Raw genomic sequence first — 23,285 nt, forward strand, 5'->3', positions numbered from 1 at the left:
GGCCAGGGCCTGGGAAGGAAGGTCCAGAGAGGTGAAGCAATGTGGCCAAGCCCACACAGCGGGTGAGCTTCTGTTCTCTCAGGAAGAAGGAAACCAGGGAGGGACTTGAAGCTGCTGCCAGGATGAGGGGGGATGAAGGAAGCAACAGGCTTCGTTTGTTTCTCTCGAGCCCCCGGGGCTGCCTCCGCCCTGACTGGTTCACAGCTGCTTCCCTCCTGTGTCACCTGGCTGGGCCTTGGGCACAGTCACACAGTTGCACACCACCACCTGTAAGGATGTAGAAAGCCCTGAAATTGGCCCTGGGAATACCTGCATTGTTTAAACCCTGGGTCAGCCACTTGTGATCTGAGCCTCAGTTGACTCATCTGTGAAATGGGGCTGCTTGATGCCTGCCTTGCCCTCACTTAGTGAAATGCACACAACCCCAGATGAGCCACCCCCACAGCTTGCAGGGACCCAGCCCCCGCCACCACCAGCAGGAAAGCCTGGGAGGTGGGGCACATGACCCTGCAGAGAATGTGCGAGGGCCTCTGCACACGGCCCTGGACGGCCGGCTCTCTTTCAGCTCCGGGAGCGATGGAAACTCACGGAAAACAGCAGACAAAGCAGCCCTGGGGACAGGGAGCTTCCAGAGAGGCCCATGACCCGGCCGCAGGGCCGCCGGGGCTGCACACCAAAAGCCGCTGGACTCTAAGCCCGGCGGGCACAGAGAGGCAGAAGGGCGATGAGCTCAAAGCGAGTGGTGGTGGATGCGCCCACCCGTGCCAGCGTGCCCGTCCAGAGGCACGGGGCGTCCTTCAGGGGGACACGGTCATCGTCCTCTTCCCTGGACAGCCCCCCGGCCTCCAGGACCAGTGCCATGGGTGGCCTCATCCGGGCACCCAGGGTCTACGTAGGGATGGCCTCCCATGGGTACACAGGTGGCCTGGGTGCCCGCGTGACCCGCCGAGCCCTGGGCATCAGCAGTGTCTTTCTGCAGGGGCTGCGGAGCTCAGGCCTGGCCACAGCGCCGGCTCCCGGCCTGGGGAGGGACCCCGATGCCGCTGAAGACCTGGGGGGCTGCCTGGTGGGATACATGGCCCAGGTGCATGCCCTCGAGCAGGTCAGCCAGGAGCTGGAGGCCCAGCTGCGGAGGCACCTGGAGAGCAAGGCCGGGCGTGGGGAGCACTGGGGCGCCCTCAGGGCCTCCTGGGCCAGCAGCTGCCAGCAGGTGAGTGCCGGGCTGTGCGGAGGGCGGGACGGGAGGCTGACAGCTGAGGCAGGGGGCAGGGCGCGGGGGGCAGGGGAGTGAGTGGTCGGAGGCCAGAGACACTGACCATAACCCCTCCTACTTTCATGCTAAAAACACTAGAGGGTGAGAACAGCAGTGACGATGACCACTGACGGAGGCGCACGAGGGCCGGGCCCACGAGCGTCCCTCTCCATCACTGTCTCCCCGGGCGTGCACAGCAGTGCTGTGCTGTGGCTCATTCACTGATCCCATTGTTCAGAGGAGGAAACGGAGGCACAAAGGGAAGTTCTTTGGCCAAGACCTTGCAGCGAGTAGGGGGTGGAGCTGAGAATTGGACCTGGAATTTTCTGGCTCCAAAGCTTGCATTTGTGCCATTACCTCGGGCTGCCCATAACCTTTGTGTTAAGAAAGGGTTTTTACAGCCATGGTCACACGGAGTAGCATCAAATGGATGTAGCATTAAGAACAATGAGTGAGTGAAGGTGTGTTCTGGGCCCTTGTCCAATAGAAATAGGAGCCGCGTGGCGTGGATAATTTACAAGTTCCTATTGCGCACAGTAAAAAAAAAAAGGCAAAAAGAAGCCGGTGAAGTTAGTTAATATTGGTAGTATGTCTTACTTAACTGAAGGTATTTTAAATGTGATTTCAGCATGTGTTCAATGTGAGACAGTAAGGGGTCATTTGCCTTCAAATAGGACTTTCAGCAGCGATGGCAGTGGCCTTTATGCACACTCCCTCCTGGTGGCCCCTGGCCACGTGTGGCTAATGCGACTGGGGAACGGATGTTTTTATTTCATTGCATTTTGTGACTTTGCATGGCCGCCTGTGGTGGCGGCTGTCTGATGGGCAGGGCAGGACGCGAGGCTTCCTCCGTCCTCGCTGCTTAGTCAGGACCGGCGCTCGGTGCTCTCTGCAGAGCTCGCAGCTCGTCCACCACACCCGGCCTGCAGCCCGGGCTCTCACACTGGGACTGCAGCCAGCACCACACATCTCATCTGGCTCTTCGTGGTGGCTGCCTTCACCCTCCCCCACCCCCTCCCCCCGCCCTCCCAGTGCCGGCCTTGGGATCCCTCTGCGCTCACTCAGCCTCTCACCCAGCCAGGAGCCGCCAGCTCACACCCCGTGCGCCCTGGGGCCCAGCACGCAGCCCCCAAGACAAGGTCACAAGCCTTCCTTTGTGTGTGGCCGGGTGATGCTGAGCAGACACCCTCAGGGGTTCCCCCTGTGCCCCGCCTGCCTCGCATCTCATCACAGGATGCTTCCCCACGTCAGTCAGGGCCAGCTGACAGCACAGGACCCATGGCACACACTGTCCTCGCTGCTGGGCCCGGGCTGCTGTTCATTCGCATCCAGCTGGGCTGAGGGAGAGCCGCCTAGGGCCGCCTGGGCCTTAAAGCTGCTGCGTCTAAGGCAGCCCTCCCTCCGAGATTCCCTGCAGCAGCCCTGCTTCCAATCCTTGTGCCGGGTAAACCCCCGAGCGTCCCCGGCTGTGCCCGGATTTCTGCAGGGCAATTTCTTGCACTCTGATGCCACACAGACGCTTCATGAGCCTCTTGCCCATTGACCCAGCTGCCCACAGGGTGGCACCGAGGCTCAGTACTCTGGGGGTGAACTCCCCTCCGTGGGTGGGAGCGGCCAGTCTGCAGGAACGGCGATGCCTGGCCACTTCCCCACCCTCGGCCAGGAGGTGGCATGTCGGTCCAGCGGCTGACGGACCAGGCAGTGCCCCGAATGGTGGGGCAGGACCCCCCAGGTGCCGACGAGGGTTGCATTCGCCCCTTGAGTATCCCTGTGCCTGAGGGAGTACGCGATTAAATAGCAGAATTACCGTGAGAAAAACCATAGAACATAGGACAAAGCTTTCCCTTTTAAGAGTCTTAAAGGCATCTTTCTTTTCTCTCTGTTTTTTTAACAAGGAGCTCCACCTTTTTTTATTTTTCACAATAAACTGAGTAAACTGAGGCCCAGATCACAAGACAAAGCTGCCCTGGGGACAGGGAGCTTCCTGAGAGGCCCATGACCCGGCCACAGGGACTGTTGCCAGTCTTGGCGAGGGTTAATGTACATCAAGTCCCTTTTCCATGCCAAACCTCTCTCCCCTGCTCCTCCGCTGTGTGAGCGCCTCTCGGCCACTTCTCCAGCTAAGCAGTGACGATAGACAGGAAATGCCCAGGTGGTGGCCACGGAGGCCACGGAGGACCCGGCGCCCGGCCATCGCCGGGGCGGAAGGTGGCCCTTCCCCTCCCCAGCTCTGCCGAGGGCTCCTGGCTTTTCCTGCCCAGTGAGTGGTGCTGATGATAAAGTCTGGCGACATCCATCAGGCCCTTTCATCAAATAGGCCGAACACAAGACTGAAAGCAGGCAGCGTCCCTGCCTCGGAGCTGCGGATGGGCGGACGGGGGCAGAGGAGGGGCACCCCAGAGGCCGCCCAGCTCAGGCTGAGAGCCAGGCCGGGAGGCGCTGCCCGGGGAAGGAAGGAGCCCTGGAGGCTTGGGTTTCCACGGACATGAGTGGGCTCCCTGGGCGGCCACGGCAGCCAACACCTCCGCAGCAAAGGCTGTCAGCTGGAGAAAGGAGAAGGCAACATGACGGAGAGGCCAGAGGATTCGAATGCTAAATGGGCCTGCTGCTCACAGCCCGTTTCTGTCCCTGGCAGAGAGAGAGCCCACACCCTGGGGTCTGCCTGTTGGGGAAACTTCTGGACACTGAGGCAACTAGACCACCAGGGCCAGGGTTCTCTCCGGACCGAACCTGGGGTCCCAGCAGGGTTTTTTATTTTTGTTTTTAAAGAAATAAGAACTAATCCTTCCCCCGCTGAATAAAAACACAGGCAGCAGGGTCATTGTTTACATTTCACCACCCATGTCCCCGAAAAGGGGAGAGGGGGGCACCACGAGCCCTTTTAGAATCTGCAAAAGCCTGAACACAGGGACCCAAGACTAAACCACTCCTGTTTTTGTGTGTGTGTTTTTGTTTTGTTTTGTTTTGTTTTTATAAATATATATTTTATTGATTTCAGAGAGGAAAGGAGAGGGAGAGAGAGATAGAAACATTAATGATGAGAAGGAATCATTGGTGGGCTGCCTCCTGCACGCCCCCTACTGGGGATCAAGCCCACAGCCTAGGCATGTGCCCTGACCAGGAATTGAACTGTGACCTCCTGGTTCATAGGTCGATGCTCAACCACTGAGCCACGCCGGCCCAGCCCATTTCTGTTTTTTAATAAATGCAATTCATGTGATCAGAGCAGTCAAGTAAGGGAGTTACTCAGTTAGCTGAGCTATAAGGGACACTAAAGTATCCTTAGAAATGTAACTATGCAGAGAAAACTATGTCAGGAGAATTCCTCTTGGGTGGAGTGATAATAAGACTGGAAGAAATATTTTGGTGGAGCAGGGAGGGGAGGGGCAGGAGGCTGCTCCCAAGGGCCTGGTTGAGTAATAAAGGTGGCCACTAAGTGCTTTCCAAGGAGGGGTGGCTCTTGATTCCTGGGGCCTCTTGTTTTGCGATACGTAGGGGTCTAGGAGGGAGCGGAATTGCTAAAGAAAATAGGGCAGACTGAGCCCTGTCACTAGGGGCCCCTTCCTGTGCTCTTCCCAAACACGCTCAGCCACCCTTACGTCTCTTAAAGGGTGAGATCCTTGTTGAAGAATGGGAGGCAGGGGAGTGAGTCCAGATGATGAAAATTGGGCTCTCCTGTTGCTTCTTCTATGCTGAGCCCTTCCTTGTTTCACTGTCCCCAGCCTTAATACACGTACCCTCAAAGTAAAAACGAGTTAGCATCCACCCTCCCACGGGAGCTGGGCGACAGGGGCGCTGTCTCCACAGACGTTTGCATCGCAGGCGTGGCTCCGGGTTGAGGAAGCGTTCTGGGTTACAGGGACTTGTATCTCACGGGCAGAGGAGGGATTTGTAATTCCACGTTTCCTTCAGTAATTGCCTAAGAAAAGGGACATCAGGCTCCCCTTGTCAGGTTTGGACTGGAATAAACTGTACCTTCTTTGGCAGCTTGAGTTTTCTTGGTCGGGCAGGCCTTGTAAGGGGCTGGGGTCATCCCAGGGACATGGTGTGGGACGGGGTAGAAGCCAGGCCAGAGTTTACTCAGGCCCCCTCGTGTCGGGGGCTGAATGGCATTGTTTATTTTTTTTCCTCTTTATTGTTGAAAGTATTACAGATGCCCCCTTTTTCAATCCCCCATTGGCCCCCTCCACCACGCCCCACCCCCAGGCCTTCACCGGACTATTGTCTGTGTCCGTGGGTTATGCGAATATGAATGGCATTGTTGATGCTAAGTGTTTTGGGGTTCTCACCACGGAATGCCAAGCTATCCGAGGTCAGTGCATGCCCCTCCCCTCTCCCAGCAAGTCCCAGCGCTCCAAAGGCAGCCAGACAGACGGACAAATGCAGACAGAGCCTGGCGAGCTGCGGCTTCAAACTGGAACCCTGGACTTAGGGGCAGAGAGCATCTGTAAAATCGTACTCCTTGAATATTTCAGAAGTGGAACAGTGGGAACAAGCCAGAGGTCCGGTAGCTAAACGACACAGCAGACTCCCCGCTTCTGTAAGAAAAGAACAAGGAGGCTGAGAACCAGTATATATATATATTTATTGGTTTCAGAGAGAGGAAGGGAGAGAGAGAGAGAGGAACATCAATGATGAGTAGGAGGTCTCCTGCATGCCCCCTACCGGGGATCGCACCCTCAACCCTGGCATGTGCCCTGCCCTGGAATTGAAAGGCCGACCTCTTGATTCATAGGTCTGTGCTCAACCACTGAGCCACGCTGGCTGGGCAGCACGAATATATATTTTTGAGTAAAATGGCAGCTGCAGAAACATGCTCTGCTACTCTTCGTGTTAAAGAGGAGGAGGGCAGGCGACTCTCTGCAGCAGGTCGAGGGGCGGTCAGCTTGCTGCTAGTGAGAGGCTGGTGGCTGGGGGCGGGCAGGAGCAGGCTCGCTTGGGGCTGTATACTTTTGTGGCACTGTTAACATGTTTTATCTTTAAATAATAATTTTTAAAAAAAAGAGAAGTAGTAAGTAAAATTCCTGCCAGCAACTTGTGACACGGGAGGTCAGGGCTGGGGTTCCAGCCAGGCCCAGGGCGGGCGCAGCCCCGCAGCCTCACAGAGGCACCAACGCTGATGATCCACACAGAAGAGAACAGGGGAGACCTACCGGGCGACACCCCCCCAGAGCGAACTTAGAACTGAGCCCTGGCAGCTGCGCCAGCGTGGAGGGCTGGGCCCAGCGTGGTGGCCGCTGGCGGGGGGGGCGCGGGGAATTATTGAAAGAACCGCTGACCCAGGCAGAACGGCAGCCGCCGCGCTCCCCAGAGTCTGTGCGAGCCACCGAAGTGGAGGACTCAATTTAGGAAAATGAAACAGTTTATCGTGCGCCGGCTGGGGAAGTGCAGACAGACTCATTCATCTGGTTGTAAACGAGCCCGTGGCCTGACTGTGGCAAAAGCATTCATTATTCAGCAGAAAGGACAAGGGATTTCAGCTGTGTCGGCAGTGCAAAAGGGTGCGGGTGGAAGGAGGCGATGGGGGGCGGGGGGAACGGGGGAGGGACTCCACCCCAAAGCTGACCTGCTGTTGGAGAACAACTGCTCGTTTGTATGTATTTACTTCAAGGGCCAGAGAGTAAGCATCGAAGTAAGTCTTAGGGGAAATGCGGCAACACGGAGAAAGAAAGTTAGACTCAGGACCAAGTTATTCAGGCGGCAAGTACCTGCCTGACTCCCAACTGCCCACACCTGCCAGCCCAGCCCAGCGCTGGCCCCTCCCCCACTCGCCGGCCCCAGCCCCTCCTCCGCGGCTGCCCGGAGCTTGGGGCATCATCCCAGCCTTGAACTGTGGCATCTCCATTCCCACCCCCAGGTAAGAGCCCACTCCTCCGGCTGCTCCCAGCCAGCTCGGAGCAGGAAGGTTATCTTGGAAATGAATTTATTATAACTTATTAGAGCCTGGTGTGTTGAGCCGCCTAATGTAGGTGAAAGCAGCTTTCTCGCCGCTGTTGGGAGGAGTAAATGAGACAGAAAGTGCAGCTCCTGGGGCCCCCAGGGCGGCGTCTGCACCCCCAGGCCAGCCCCGCCCGGCGCTGACCCCAGTGGGCAGCCCAGGGCAGGCTCCTGAGTGACGAGGTTGTTGGCCCAGATCTCAGCCACCCCCTGGAGGGGCACAAAGGCCCTGGGGTTCTCCGGGTTCCCCTCCAATGTCCCCGAGCAAGAACCTGTCCTTTGATGATCAGACTCTAGACACAGCCACCCACGCTTTCACTGTGGCCTGCAGGTCTCAGAGGTTGACCTGTCCCTGGGAAGGTGGGAATCTGCTGCTGTAACAGAGTCAGGCCCAGTGGCTCCAACAACAGAAACTTATCTTCTCACAGCCCTGGAGGCCGGGGGTGGAGACCGAGATGCCGGAGGGCTGTTTCTTCGGAGGCCTATCTTTGGGCTTAGATGGCTGCCTTCTCCCTGTGACTTCACATTCCTTCCCCTTTGACATCTGGGTCCACATTTCCTCCTCCTCTTATACTAATAAAAACCCCTTGTGGCATCATTTTTACTGAGTTACCTCTGTAAGGGCCCTGTCTCCAAACACAGTCACATCCGGTGGTGCTGGGGTTAGGACTTCAACATAGGGATCTGGGGGGACACCGTTCAGCCCATCACACCCATTTTATAGACAAAGAAACCGACGCCCGCAGGGATCAAGTTCCTCGCTGAGCTGGTGTCCCAGCCAGGACCCATTCAGCATACTGTCTACCCCGAAACAGTCATGAAAGCCTCCTGCCGTCCTCGTTGTAAGACCCGTATCAGTGCTGTCTCCAGCCCCCGCCCCAAAGGGTGGGTGGGTTTGCGTAGACGTCGAGTGCCCACCGTGTGGCAGAGTTAGCATCTCAGCAGAGGCCGTCTCTGTGAGCAGCTGAAACCGCGACGTGCCTCCTTTGTCTCCCCTTCTCCGCCTCGGTTCACGCGGAGGAAGCTGCCGCGAGCAGTGATGGATCCTCGCCTTGCCGCTGTCACGGGCACGGACTGCACACAGGAGGCTGGGCGGCCTCCAGCTTGTCAGCCCGCTCAGAGCTGGGCCTGAACGTTCCACAGCTTGGCAGCCCCCCGGGGATTTCGATTTTTCTTTCTCAGTGAATTTAATGCTCAGAAAAAATGTGCTGAGCAGTTGGCCCTTGAGGCAGAATGTCTTTATCTGAGCAGCGTGGAGCAGCACACCTGGCGTGCTCCCCTCCATCGCGGGAGGTGGGCACCCACGTGGTGGGACGGGCCTCCTCCTACAGCCCACCCCTGCGTCAGGCCTTGTCTCAGGCCCCTGCAGGGTGACCTGACCCCTCCCACCGTCACCTAGTTCCACTGCTACCCGGAGATCTGAGAGTCCATGGTGGGAGGTGAGAGGCATGCACAGGGTGAGGGGTCCCCAATGCCACCTCCAGGGTCCTGGGTCAGCGGAGGAGGCCTGCACCTGTTAAAGCCAGGCAGAGCCCAGCCACTGTGGCTCAGTGGTTGGGCATTGAGCCATAAACCAGGAGGTCATGGTTCAATTCCCGGTAGGACTTCAGGCTCTCTCATCATTGATGTTTCTCTCTCTTTCTCCCTCTCCCTTCCTCTCAAAAAAAAAAAAAAAAAAAAAAAAAAAAAAAAAAAAAAAAAGCCAGGCAGACGATCGATGGGCAGACAAAGTCAGGCTTAAACATTTGCTGCAGCGAGGGAGAAGCAGGCTCGGAGGCCGGGGCCAGACATCTCAGGAAGAGGGAGTGAGGAGGGCTTGTTAGGAGGTCTGGCTTGTGCTGGGTGGTGTGGGGGGAGTTTAAGAGCAAGGTCCTGTTCTGTATTTGAAGCTGTGAAGAATCTGGGGCAGTTTAATGATGGGGCATCTCACAGATTTTACCAGGAGGCGGGGGGAATGGAGCCGGCCCCGGCTGCCACTGTAAACAGCTGTCCCTCGTCACGTGTGCTGACGGGACGAGGAATGCTGATTTTTGTGGCTGCAGAGTGTCCTTGCCTGAGACTCTGTTAGATGTGACCGCAGTGTGGCCTTGTCTCTGTCTCGTCCACGAGGATCCCAGAGTGACCGTGTCTGGCTGTGGCTGACGCTCTGGGAAGGCTCCGTGCAGGTGCAGCTCTGTGGCCGGCCTGCTTCTGCCGCTGCGCTGTCAGGGCCTGATTCTACTTCCTGGGCCTCCTCCTGCCCCGCGGTGGGAGGGGGGACTCTGGACACCGCTGGCTGGTGTGCGAGGCTCCCCCCTCTCTCCGCCCCCTGCAGCCATGCAGGCCTGGAGGCCAGGACCGAGGCGGAGTTTCTTTAGGGGGTTAGGGCCCACCCTGTGCCCCAGAAATGCTGAGCAGGTGTGTCCCTGGGCCGCACTCCTGCCTGTCTGCATGTGGGGGTCTCTCACTCCTGCCTGTCTGCCTGTGGGGGTCTCTCACTCCTGCCTGTCTGCCTGTGGGGGTCTCTCACTCCTGCCTGTCTGCCTGTGGGGGTCTCTCACTCCTGCCTGTCTGCCTGTGGGGGTCTCTCACTCCTGCCCGTCGGCCCCTGGAGGTCTCTCTCGGCCATCATGCGCCTGAGCTGTGAGGGAGCAGGTGGTGGCTCAGACAGCCTTCATCTACTGTATCCCGGATGAAGTCCAGGCCCAGCTTCATCAGAACCAGAAGTGAGGCCCGGCCGGTCACTGGCCCCTAAGCGTGAGTTTCCTTGTCTCTAAGTTGAGCGTAAATGATCCCTCCCTGGCAGGACTGCTGTGAGGCTCTGAGCGAGTGCAGGTGAGCTGGGTGAGCGGCAGGAAGGCAGGACCCAGGCACTCTGCTTCCTTCCTCCCTGCTCTTTCTCTGGCCCCTGCACAGTGCCTGGCACACAGCAGGTGCACAATAAACATTGGTTACATCAGCGGATGGAAGTGCCCAGCAAAGCTGTCAATCAACAAGCGAGAGCTCTTTTTTTCCCGCGCCTCCCCCCCCCCCACCCACCCATATTTGCTCTGGCACCACCTTTATTTTTTTTAAATATATTTTTATTGATTTCCGAGAGGAAGGGAGAGGGAGATAGAAAAACATCAGTGATGAAAGAGAATCATTGATTGGCTGCCTCCTGCATGCTCCCTACTGGGGACTGAACCTGCAACCCATGCATGTATGTGCCCTTGACCGGAATCGAACCTGGGACCCTTCAGTCCCCACAGGCCGACGCTCTATCCACTGAGCCAAAACAGCTAGGGCGCACTACCTCTCTTAAGCTCCTAGGGCTGCTGTACCAAAATACCACAGAGTATCTCAAAACAGCGGCAATCTATTCTCTCCCCATCAGGAGGCCGGAAGTTGGAGATCTGGGTGTGAACAGAGCTGGCTGCTCTGAGGGCTCTCAGGGAAAATTCGTTTCACCCCCCCTCCCCCGACACACTGTTCTTCCTCTGGGGGTGGCCGGCCACCCTGTCATTCCCTGGCTTGTAGCTACCTTACTCCGGTCTCTGCCTTTTTTTCTCCCCGTGTATCTGCGTCTGAACTTCCCTCTTCAAAGGCCCACCCTCATGACCTCATCCTCGCTCGACTGTCTCTACAAAGACCTGCTTTCCAAATCAGGTCACACCCACAGGTGTGCGCTGGGGGGTCAGGACGTCGGCCTATGTTTTGGGTGGCACACAACTCAACCCATAGCGGTAGCTACTGTTTTTTCCACATTGTCATCCTGATTTCCAGCATTCTGCCCTGTTTCCTCAAACCTCATTCTAAGAGGTCGCAGACAGACCAGAATCTCTGCACCTGGTCACATCACCCGCGCTTCCTTTTGCGCTTGACATGAGATCCCAAATCCCATCAAACCACATGGAGCTTGTGGTTCTCAAAGGACCGTCACGGGGCGGAGAGCCCAGGAGAGCACTGTCCACAGAAACACAGTCGGCGTCCCCGAGGGGCTGGGTGACCGTGGACAAGTCACCGCCCCCCCCCCCCCCCCCCCCCCCGCTTCAGCTTCAGTTTCCTCCGTGTTAGAGGAAGGGACTGGGCCATCCTGACCTCTCCCTGCGGAGCACAGGGAACAGGCCAGATTCCGTCCTCACTCCACGAGCAGGTGGTCACGTCACCGCTCTCTTCACAGCCGAGACCAGCGGCAGCTGCCGGGCCTTCACTCTGACTCCCTCAGGCTCCTGACCTGTCAAATGAGAGGGGGCGACTCTGATCTCCAAGCCTCCCGTAGACCTTCCCGTCCCTGCTCCTCATTATGGGGGAGCAGTGGGTGGAGCCTAAGGAGGAGCCCTCCAGGGAGCCCGTCCCTAGTCCTCTGTGTCTCAGCTGGTTGGCCGGCTGCCACCTCCTTCATTTCCGAGGGTCAGGTGCGGGCCCGTGCCCCACGCTTGATGAAGCAGCAGTTTATTAACCACCACCCCCCCACCCCACACACACCTGACAGAATAGATCCCAGGTCTTGCCAAATGGCAGTGAAGGGAGAAATTGGCAAGACAGAGGGTTTACTGAGAGGAGCACAGCCCACACCTGATCTAAGTTCACAAAAACCCAGGTGCAATTAAGCCCACAAACAGCTGGGATTGCCACCTGGCATAGCCCCCAGCCTCCTGCCCGACCTGAAGTTGGCACCTAGGGTGAGCCTGCCCTGCGGTCTCCACACAGCAGTCATCTGGGCCTAAGCGTTACAGTGAGAATCCCAGGAGCAGGGGTGTAGTCTGTCCTTCCTGAATCTAACACCCAGCACAGTGCCAGGCACAGGGAGAGGGAGGGAGGGACGGAGGGAGGGAAGGAGGGGGAGTATATCACAGGGATTAATGGTACATGCTATAGAGGCCAAAATAACTGAATTCAAATTCCGGCTTTGCCATTGACCAACCTTGTACTCTAAAACAAATTCCTTAACCTCTCTGAATGTCAATGTTCTCATCTGTGAAATAATATTATTTACTGCACAGGATTGCCAATGTAATTGGGGATTAAATCGAATAATTCGCCTAGGGCACATAGCATAGTGTCTGCCCTTGGTGAGCACTCAAACGGTGGCAGCAATTTCTGTCATCGTTTGCAGTAGTGGATGATAACGACTTCGATGGCATGGCCCTCCCGCTACCATCTGCCCAGCCAACTCCAGGGAGAAGGAATTAGCACCTGCACAGGGGCAATGAGGGATGGACCCTGGGCATCTCAGAAGCATCCCACTTTGTGGTAGAAATCCAAGAGTGGCCTCCAAGCCAAACCAGAATGGCAGGCGGGGGGGGGGATGCCCTTGGAAATGGGAGAGTCCCCGGCCTCCAATCCAGGTCTCTTAGCACGTGGCGCCACCTTCTGGCTGCTCTGGGAACTAATACTGCCAGTCACCCAGCTGCAAATGTTATTTGTGTCAAGTACTGAGTGCCTATAATTATCCTTTCACTGCGAAGTCACCCGACCCCGAGGGGCCAGCCACACAATTCATGCCGCCCTGCAGGGACTGTTCGCGTCAGAATTTCCACGACAGTGCCCAATGTCCTGAGGGTTATAAATCAACCAGAAAACTTCACTCTGCCCAGGGACTTTGCATATATTAGCCAGCAAGCCTGTTCTTATTCTCTCCTGCTTTCTTTTGGGCTGGGAGAAACCAGCCTCCTCCTTTTCTCTCTCAGTTGCATCTTCTGTGGCTTTGGGTTTTAGGTCAGAGCTTGAGGGTGGAGTCAGGGGTCCTGGGTCTCCCTCCCCCGCCTCCACCCCCCAAATCTCAACTCACCAGACACCTTGACCAGCTCCCTAATCTCCTGTCTGCCATCATGACCCCGGCCCATTTGAAACTTAGAGGAGAATAAGAAGAGTGGGAAAAGGCTTCGTCCGAGGCAGAGATTAGGCTGCCTCCTCGGTCTGTGGTGTAATTAGTGTCACGTGTAAGGCGGCTGTTGGCATGCACTGGCCCCACCTCCTTCCTCACCCAAAGTCTCGACAGTTAATCTCATCCACAAACACCCTCATTTGTTAATCTCATCCACAAACACCCTCATTTGTTAATCGCATCCACAAACACCCTCACAGAAACATCTAAAATAACATTTGACCCAATATCTGGGCCCCATGGCCCAACTAAGTTGACATATAAAGTTAACCATCACATACTGTTTCCTTCTGTGACTTGCTGTCTCCACTCCTCACGTTGGTTTTGAGATGTGCCCGGGTTGATAGCCGTAGCATCCCGTTGTGTGTATACCACAGGTTATGTGTTTTTCTATTGGTGGATGTAGGTGGCTTCCAAACTCCTCCATCACAAACAGGAGGGGGCATAGACCTGCTTGTACACACCCAGGAGGGTTTCTCTAGGTCCGAGGCAGGCCACATCCAACCAGCCACCTGCTTTTGTCCGTAAAGGTTGATTGGCATACAGCCACACCCATCCACGTACTAATCGCCCACGGCCGCATCCTTCCTACAGGGGCTTGGCTATGCAGGTGCAACCACAACTGTGGGCCCATGAAGCCTCAAATATTTCCTAGCTGGCCCTTTTAGAACAAGTTCCGGCCAGCACCTAGGAGTAGAATGAGCTGGGTCCGTCCCCCGCTTTTATATGGCATTGCCAAATCACCCCCCAAGTGGCTGCACAATTTCACCCTCCCAGAAACGGCGTGCGAGGGCTCCACTCCCCTCACACCCTCACCTCCCAAAGCGTTGCCCCCCTGATGCCTGTGAATTGGCTTCTCGATGCTATTTCACATGTTTGGCTCTTTGAACGTATATCACTTATTCATTGAACAAACATCTACTCAGCGGTTACTACGTGCCTGGCACTATCAGGATACAGCGGCCCCGTTTCACAAGAGAAGACACAGCTCCGTCATGTTAGGAGCTGTGCATGTGAACTCAAGCATGTGGGGAGGCGAGATGTTTGCCCGTGGGGTTTGCAGCCGTGTCCTGGGGAAGATCATTAACTCGCTGATGCTGTTGTGCAGGCCTGCGGATGCTCTGTGGGGAAATACAACAAGGATTTGGCTACCTGCCCACAGCTTCTGACAGGCAGGGGCACCGCCGTCGTAATTCTTAGCAGAAAGAATCTGTCTTTCACACAGGCATCAGAAGAGTCATTTAGTAATTAAACTGGGTTTTTTGTCTTCCCTTTGACCTTAGAAAATAAAACATCTGTGATTATAAGAGAGAGTGAGAGAAAGAAAAACTGTCCATAACTGATGCAGTGAGAAATAGAGCTTTCTATTGAAAGTCGCCCAGATGGCCTGGCCAGCATGGCTCAGTGGTAGAGCATCGACCTATGAACCAGGAGGTCAGGGTTTGATTCCCGGTCAAGGGCACATGCCTGGGTTGCAGGCTCCATCCCCAGTAGGGGCCGTGCAGGAGGCAGCCCATCAGTGATTCTCTCTCATCATTGATGTTTCTATCTCTCTCTCCCTCTCCCTTCCTCTCTGAAATCAATAAAAATATATTTTAAAAAAAAGAAAGTCGCCCAGACAGCTGATGAAGGGAGGAAAAGGGAGGGGGCGTGGGAGGGAGCTCAGTCTTCGTTTGTTGGCCAGAAGGTCAGTACCCGACGCCTGTGACTAATACCTCAAGCAATCAAGAGACTTGTAGAAATATGGAGCAAGCTCTGCACAGATGAAAAGTCGAATGTGCTGGGGATTAGGAGTCAGGGGGAGGCGGGTGTGGGCAGGGAAATGCTTCTCTTTACCAGCTGTTTTTGTCAGTATTGTTGAATTTTTTTAACCAAATGGTATGTGTTGCTTTGATAATTCTTAGTTAAAATGCAAGAAGTAATGGAGCCTGGGCTAGTGACAGTTAGATGAAGCGGTATGGGCGGAGTCACCTCAGAGATGGGAGCAGAGGCTGGTGCCAGGCATGGAGCTGGGTGCTGAGGAGGCAGAAATGAGAGGTGGTGCCCGTCCTGGGGACACATAGGTCCGTGGTGGGGAAAGACTGAAAGAGATAAAAAAAATTCCAGGGTGGGTGGGAAGTGATCAACCAAAGAACTCGTAAGCAGATATGCATACCCCATGGGCATAGACAATAGGGTCGTGAAGGCCTGGGTGGGAGGTGGAGACAGGCTAGAAGGGGTCAGTGGGGGAAGAAAGGGGACATGTGTAATACTTCCAACAATAAAGGTTTAAAAAGAAGGAGAAGAAATCCCAGCATGACCACCGCAGGGAGAGAAAGACACCCACGGGGGATAGGGGGAGTATAGAGGATACCCAGCGCAGCCTGAGCGGGTTTTGAAGGGTGGACAGGAGTTTCTCTGGCCAAGAAGGGAAACACAGAGGCTTGGGTGGCATGGTTAGGTCATGGCATGCAGAGGCAGCAGCCTGAGTCCAGGTCTGGAAGCTGGAAAGGCCTTGGGAAAACAATCCAGTTCATAGCAGGGGAGTGAAGGAGAAATAAAGCTAGACTGACGAGCAAGGGCCCAGTGCAAGTTCAAATGTGTGTCTTAGTAGCCAGCAGAAAGGAGAATGAGAGGTTGGAAAGCAGCTGCTCCCAATCTGTGTGTGTGTGAGAGAGAGAGAGAAAGAGAGAGAGAGAGAGAGAGAGAGAGAGAGAGAGAGAGAGAGAGAGAGAGAGAGAGAGGTCACAGAGGGAGATAACTCATATTTCATTAGGGCCTCTGAAGAAAATTGAACCCTGACAGGCTGGCTCACAACAGCAAAGCCCTCTGACACACACCCAGGACTACCTACTAATATAGAGTGATGGGTACGCCTGCCTCGGCCCAGCACTGGCACCTGCTGTCCACAGCAAGCCCTCCGATTGCAAGGCAGCCCAGCACCAGCACTGGGAGGGGTGGCGTGGCTTCCCCGGAAGGTCCTTGTCTTGACAGAAGGCAACCTCTAGGGACCAGGTGCTCTTGATTGTCCAAGAATGGGGGGTCACAGCACGCACCGGCTCTGGCCTCCCACCCCACGCGCACCCGGCCCTTCCAGGAAGGCGTTCTCTCTTCAGCCATAGTAGGTCTGATGGGAGGTCAAGGCAGGTTTGCAGGACACTCAGAAGTGTTCATTGTCCTGGCTTTAGCCCTCCGGTGTCCCCGACTCTCCCTGGACTCCCAGGGCTGGGGCTGTGCTGGGGGTGAGCTGTCCCTGAGACACTCCTCTCACCTGCTCCACTACTGTGGCAGGTCCCCGCTCCACTGGCAAATGCACTGACTCGCTGCTCGGGCTTCGCACTCTCCATCCCCAGGTAACAGCGATGAGGTTCAGCCAGAAAAGAGAGGAGTAGGGCTCACACCAAGGCTGGATCGTGTGCAGGAGAGGAGTGAGCACAGCGATGTGGGGAATCGATCGATCGTGTTCTGACTCGGGAGATGAGGGAGCGGAGGTGCTGAAGGTGACCTCGGACAGGAGCCTGCTGTTTCCTTGGTTCTCCAGGAAGAGGCGGCACTGTTGCTGGGCCCGTTCATTCACCTGATCCCTACCGAGCCCAGGATGAGACCACCAGCAGGACAGAGGGCAGTGCCTGACCTCAAGAAGCTTATATTCTGGTGGCAAATACCAATAAATAGAAACTGATCATAATCACAAACCATGATAAGTGTTTACAGAAAGCTCACAAGGCAGGGAGGGGCAGAGTAAGGGAGCTCCTACCTCAGGTGAGGTCATCAGGATGGGGGAGGGAAGGGGAGGTCCGGGCTGAGGGGTGAGCACACGCCAGGGCCTTGAGGCAGGAGGGAGACTGGCATGGCCCAGGAGGAGCAGAGGCCCGCATGGCCGGAGCCTGGTGAGCACTGGGAAGATTGACAAGCATGCAGGGCCTTGAAGCCACGGTCAGAGCTGGGGTTTTAGTCTAAGTACTAGAGGCCCGGTGCATGAAAATTCATTCACTCTGGGAGGCGGGGCAGGGGGGGTCCCTTCCCTCAGCCCAGCCTGCACCCACTCGCAGTCCAGGACACCTCGGGGGATGTCCACCTGCCAGCTTAGGCCCGCTCCCAAGAGCTCCCGACTGCCAGAGGGATGTCTGACTGCCAGCTTAGGCACAACCCCCCGGGGAGCAGGCCTAAGCCGGCAGTCAGACATCCTTAGTGCTACTGAGGAGGCAGGAGAGGCTCCGGCCACCACCACTGCTGTGCTCGCAGTAGTCAACCTGGCTGTGGCTGAGCAGAGCTCCCCCTGTGGGAGCGCACTGACCACCAGGGGGCAGCTCCTGCGTTGAGTGTCTGCTCCCTGGTGGTCAGTGCCTGTCATAGTGACTGGTCTTTCCGCCATTGGGGTCAATTTGCATATTACCCTTTTATTATATAGGATAAGAAACACCTCTAAAAAGTTTAGATTTAATTTAATCAGAGTGGCAATGATCTGATTTGAAGAGAGAGAGAGAAGCCGGATGAAGAAATGGGTGGAGGAGAGAAGAACAGAGCAGAGGTTAGGACACAGCGTGGTATCAGCGAGCAGGATGGTGCCATGCACCAGGGTGGTGTCCGTGGAGCTGGGGAGAAGTCGAAGGATCTGAGATACACTGTGGGGCAGAACTGACTAGACCTGGTGTGGGATTTGATACGGGTGATAAGAGAAAGTGAGATGCCAAGACTCCCCGGTTTCTGGGTAAACGGTGCTATGTACTGTCATGGAAGAGATGCAGGGGGAGGGAGAGAAAAGATTTGAAGGCAAAAATCTAAAATTCCATTTGGGGTCCTTCTGAGAAACATCTGAGAAGAGCTGTCAAGGAGAGTGTGAGGGAGCCTGGGGAGAAGGAAGTTCTGTGCTGGAGATACATGTGCAGGTGTCATCAGCACCTGCATTTGAATCCACGTGGACAGATCGAATCACTTAGGGCCAGAAAGAACAAGTCCCAAGACCCATCTTGAGAAACTCCAGCATGTAGAGGCCAGAGAAGGGAGAAAGAATTAATGAAGGACGCCCAGCCGGTGTGACTCAGTGGTTGAGTGTCGACCTATGAACCAGGAGGTCACAGTTGGGTTCCCGGTCAGGGCACATACCCGGGTTGTGGGCTCGATCCCCAGTGGGGGGCGTGCAGGAGGCAGCCGATCAATGATTCTCTCTCATCATTGATGTTTCTGTCTCTCTTTCCCTCTTCTTTCCTCTCTGAAATAAATAAAAACATATTTAAAAAAAAAAAAAAAAGACTTAAGGAAGGAGAAGGTCCATGAAAATGGCCAACGGGGCGGGAGGAAGAGCAGGAGAAAGGTGTCATGAGAGCCGGGGCGGGGAAGTGACATCTGTGAGAAAGGCCGCTGGGCGGTCACCATGAGCTCGGAGAAGCCCCTGCTCAGCTTGGTCCCACATGGTCCTCACCATCGGTGGGGAGACGCACGGCCTCTGGGGTACGAGGGGCAGGTGATGACTTCTTGTTTAGTTATTGCTAGAAGCAAGTCATGCTGAGCGTGTGTCCTAAACGTGAAAGTCGCTCGGATGCGAGAAGGGTTTCCAGGGACTCCTGCATCATGCCCCCGCGCCAGCCCAGCCTAATTTCCCAGGAGCCCCGTCTTGTCCGCCTCCTCCCCACGCCCGCAGCTCTCGCTGCTGGGATGCCAATATCTTTAACTCCAACTAAAGCATTCTCGTACCCGGGGGCCCAACGGGTGACACTTCTTAAAATGCTGCTCGTCCTTGTCCTCTTCTGACACCGTGATGGTCAAATCTCTCAGCCGCCACCTCCAGCTCCTTTTATTTTAGTAACTGCATCCAGGTGAGGACGGCAGTGCGAAGGGCTACAATCCTCATCCTCCTACTGCCGGCGACTTTTCAAAATGACTGTGGACAGGAAGAACCGAACGCAGAACAAAGTCAAGCCGCCAGATAGAAATCTTCATTCAACCGCCGGTGCCGCCGGTGCGTGCCAGGCTGCACGCACCCATCAGGCCGGCGGACAATCGTGGGACAACTGCTCTGTATGAAGACAAATAACAATAATAACAACGGCTGCCATTCACGGGCTGCTCACTGCGCGCCAGGCAGGCAGCCAAGTGCTGTTCAGGCCGTGGCTCGTTTGATTCTCCCAAGTACCAGGAGGTGGGACGTATCATCATCCTCGTTTCATGGACGAAGAAAGCAAGTCTTAGAGTTCCCCAAGGGACTGGCCCAAGTGGTGAGAGGAAGAGCTGGGCTCGAGAATAAGAGAAGACTGCCGTTGTCTACCGAGTGTGCAAGGTGGGGCCTGTGCCGTGGGGCCGGGGGCTCAGATGCAGGAATGGCCCAAGGAGGGAGGAAGAGTCAGCACCAGGCACCTCGCAGCTCAGGCTAGAAACCTAGGGCCGTTCTCGGCTCCTTTGCTCACTCTCCCCACAACTGCTACCTCACCAAACACTGTCCCATCCCCAACATGCGTCTTAAACTTGTCGGCTTCTCTTCACCCTCCCTACAAGCACCCTGGCCAACGCCGCCAGCATCTCCCGGGCAGCCCCCTAGCTGGGCTCTGAGCATCGCCTCCTGCCTCTCACAATCCCCCCCCTTCCCGCTGGAGTCAGGGGTCTCGCCTGCTCAGAACCTTTTCGTGGCTTCCGAGTAAATCCCGCCTCCTTTCCATGGTTCCCAAGGCCTTCCCGCCGTGGCCTGGCCTCCGCTCCGCGGCCTGGCCTTCCTCCCTTTCTAACCACCTCTCTCATGAGAGCTGCTGATGCCCCTCCAAGCAGCACAGGGCCCGGCTCACAGCAAACAGTCATGGGCTGAAGAAATGAAGGCGAGAATGAGTGGGTGGATGAATCAAAAAGCTTCCCCGAGGCCAGCCAGTGTGGCTCAGTGGTTGAGCACCAACCTATGAACCAGGAAGTCACAGTTCGTTTCCCAGTCAGGGCATATGCCCAGGTTGTGGGCTCAAACCCCAGTGTGGGGTGTGCAGGAGGCAGCTAATCAATGATTCTCTCTCATCATTGATGTTTCTATCTCCCTCTCCGTCCATTCCTCTCTGACATCAATAAAAATATTTTTTTAAATAAAAGCTCTCCAGAGGCAGCCATGTTTGAGATGAGCTTTAAAGTGGGGTGAGTTTCTCAGGTGGAAGGACAAGAGGTGTGAGGTGGTAAAACCAGGTGTTTAGATACAGGCAGCCACACAGACGAGGACCTGGAGGACTTCCCGGAGCAGCCTGGGAGGTAACATGAGCAGGCCTGGAGGCCGGTCGGTGCAAAGTAGGGGTTCTCCGAGTCTAGTGCACCTTGTAAGCCCCTCGAAACCTTGTTCAAGCAGGTTGTTGGGCCCCACTTCCAGGAGGTTAGTGTCTGAGAAGTTGCACTTCTGACAAGTTTTGAGGTGGTGCTGCTGCTGGTCCGGGGACCACACTTTGAGAACCAGAGGTGCAAGGCCTGCTGAGGAGGCCTCCGCGTGGAGGGGCAGGGAAGACGGCGCCAGGGAGGTGAGCAGCTGGAGCTGACAGAGGCCAGTGGTCAGCCTGCCCTGTTCCCTTCCCACACCATCCCTCTCAGAACAAATGGGAGCCTACCATGACCTCTGACCCCCATTCTCCTGGTCCTCAACAGTTCTCGGCTGCATTTATGCTTTGAAGGAGTCTCCTGTTTCTCACTCCAGTGAGACTTTGATGACTCTTAAAATACTGCTGAGTAGCTCAATTGGTTGGAGCATCATCCAGATACACCAAGGTTGCTGGGGGGTCAGGGCACATAGAAGAATCAACCAATGAATGCATGAGTAAGTGGAACAGCAAATCGATCTCTCTCTCTCTCTCTCTCAAACAAATAAATAAAAAAAATAAAAATGCTGCTGAGGAGATAGGCCCAAGACGACCTAATCTCACACTGCAATTCGCACTATTGCTGCTGTGGCAAAGTGTCTGGTTTTAACAGGAGACCTGGCATTACGTCATGTCGCCTTGAGGGTAGGATTTCTGGCTCTATATTGGGCAGAAGGAGGGGGAGGAGGAGGAGAGAGCCTCCTCTGCTAGCCTTCCCAGACCCCATGTGCAGGCTGCCAGCCTGGCCCTGTGCTGTGGTTTGGTTTGGTTTGGTTTGATTTGGTCAGCATTTTCATACCCATCAGGGAAGATATGTCTTTATCTTCATGATGTAGCCCAGATAGGAACCTGTAGTCCTGGCTGCTCTATGTCATAGGAGGAAGACAGAAAACAGTCCTCCACAGCAGTCTCTCTTGATTCTGATGTGCCTTTCAGTTTCCAAAGCTGACGACAAATATGCACACTATCAAGTCACATTGACCTGGTTCGGCATTCTGCCCCTGCCACGCTCAGCCACGTGATTTGGGGCAACTTACTTAAGCTCTCGGAGCCTCAGCATCCTTATCTATAAGATGGGTGTGCTGAAAATCCACATCAGAGGGATGCCAGGGCGTTTAGCAAAGTCATGAATGTTAAGTATTTAATAGAATGTGGGGCTCAGTCAGTGAGTGTTTCACAATCAGCAATCCAGGCATAGAACAGGTTTGCCAATTGCCCTGGTGTAAATATTCCCACCACGGCTGATATCAAGCTAACAACATGCTGTCACTGAATGAAGGGTTGAGCACACCCTTATATATGCAGAGAGGACAGTAACACACAGTAAAATAACTAGGAAGCGGTGAGTTTTCATGACCTTTGCATTTTGCGTATTTATCACCTGTGTTTTTGAAATAATGTACTTAGTTGTAAGTTCACATAATTAAAATTTTCATGACGGCTGTGTTTAACAACCAGCTCACAAAACTCCTGGGATATTTACTATCTGCTCTCACAAGCCGGTCCCAGCCAGTTCCACCAGGCCATGGGCCAGGCACTTTCCTTTCCTCTTCCTTTCCTATCCTCAGCCCCAGCGAGGATTTCATGAAGCTTTCCCAGGTAGAAACAAAGATGCTCCCTGTTCCACTGCAGGCTCCAAGCTTTGCTCTTGGCCTTGGCCCCATCCCAGTCCTCGGCCCATGCTCAGCCTCAGCCAAGGCCCAGCCCTCACCACGCTGCCTGCCTGGCCCTTCCCAGCGCTGGGATGGCCGGGCCTCTGCTAAGACCAGAGAGGACGTAGCCCCTGCTGGGCTGGGCGCCTGCGGGAGAGCCATGAAGGGCCCTCTGTGGCGGCAGGGTGGGCTGCGGGTCATTTCAGGATCCTGCCCGCGAAAGAGATGGAGAAGCCCCGCCAGCCGGCTGCACTTCGGCAAGTGAGAGCCTATAATTAGCCTCCACTTGAGGCTTGAATAAGCCCCTGGTTGGTACTAACCAACAGTAAAGCAGGAAGGCTGTGAACAAGCCAACCATGGAGTGATCTTTTTGCTCCAAAAGTCCAACTCTAAAGCTCTTTAAAAACGTCCAGATCCTGCCCTGGCCGCGTGGCTCAGCTGGTTGGAGTGGTGTCCTGAACATCAACTGGTTGAGGGTTTGATTCCCGATTGGGGCACATGCAGGCGGCAACCAATTGATGTTTCTCCACCACATCGATGTTTCTCTCTCTCTCCCTTCCTTTTTTACTAACGTTGCTGTGACCTTGCCTCCTCTGCTGTGTGCCTGTGCCAGGTGGGCGAGGCTGTCTTGGAAAACGCCCGGCTCGTGCTGCAGACAGAGAACATCCAGGCGGGTGCGGATGCCTTCAAAGACAGGTAATGTTTTGCCGCAGAGGGGAGTTCTGCCCCCCTCTGCGCCCCCCCCCCCCCATGCCTCCAGACTCTTGGGGACTCGGGTAATGCTGTCTGGAGTCTGCAGCATTCTCCTCCAGCCACATGGAAGGCTGAGGTGGGGAAACGGTCCCAGGGAGAATCCAGAGCCAAGATGGTCAGGCCCAAACCCTCCTAGTAGACACAAACGTGGCCCCAAGGGCTCAGAGAGTTTGCTGAGTGGATCATATCCTGGAGGGACCAGGCTCCTGGAGAGGTGAGCAAAGCAGGGCTCCGGAGGCCCAAGGGGGACTCTTCCAACTTGGATCAGCAGGGACCAAGCCCAGTCATATGGGTGGGTTTCATTTCGCTGGAAGGACAGGGCTTGTTCCCAAAAGGAGGAAATGTTGATAGAACACAATCCTTCACCCTGGCAGGTTTGGCTCGATGAATAGAGCATCGGCCTGCGGACTGAAGGATCCCAGTAAAGGGCATGTGACTTGGTTGCAGGCTCAATCCTGGCCCTGGTTGGGAGGCAACCAACTGGTGTGTCTCTCTCACATCAATGTTTCTCTCTTTATCTCCCCTCCCCCCCCCCCTCCGCCCCCTTCCAT

General features: G+C 55.5%; 1 protein-coding gene across 1 annotated transcript in view; it reads left to right on the forward strand.

Moving 5' to 3' along the window:
- Positions 1-724: 724 nt before the first annotated feature.
- BFSP2 (beaded filament structural protein 2) overlaps positions 725-23,285 on the forward strand; it is a gene marked incomplete at its 5' end in the record, with an annotated part of 49,787 nt that continues 27,226 nt past the window's right edge. Inside the window, 3 exons of the mRNA XM_079795055.1 lie at positions 725-1,210; positions 22,595-22,677; positions 22,742-22,757. Of these exons, the coding sequence (XP_079651181.1) occupies positions 725-1,210; positions 22,595-22,677; positions 22,742-22,757 (585 nt within the window). The remainder of the gene's footprint in view (positions 1,211-22,594; positions 22,678-22,741; positions 22,758-23,285) is intronic.

The sequence above is a fragment of the Cnephaeus nilssonii genome (genome assembly GCF_951640355.1).
Source record: "Cnephaeus nilssonii genome assembly, chromosome: 17".
Classification (NCBI taxonomy): domain Eukaryota; kingdom Metazoa; phylum Chordata; class Mammalia; order Chiroptera; family Vespertilionidae; genus Cnephaeus; species Cnephaeus nilssonii.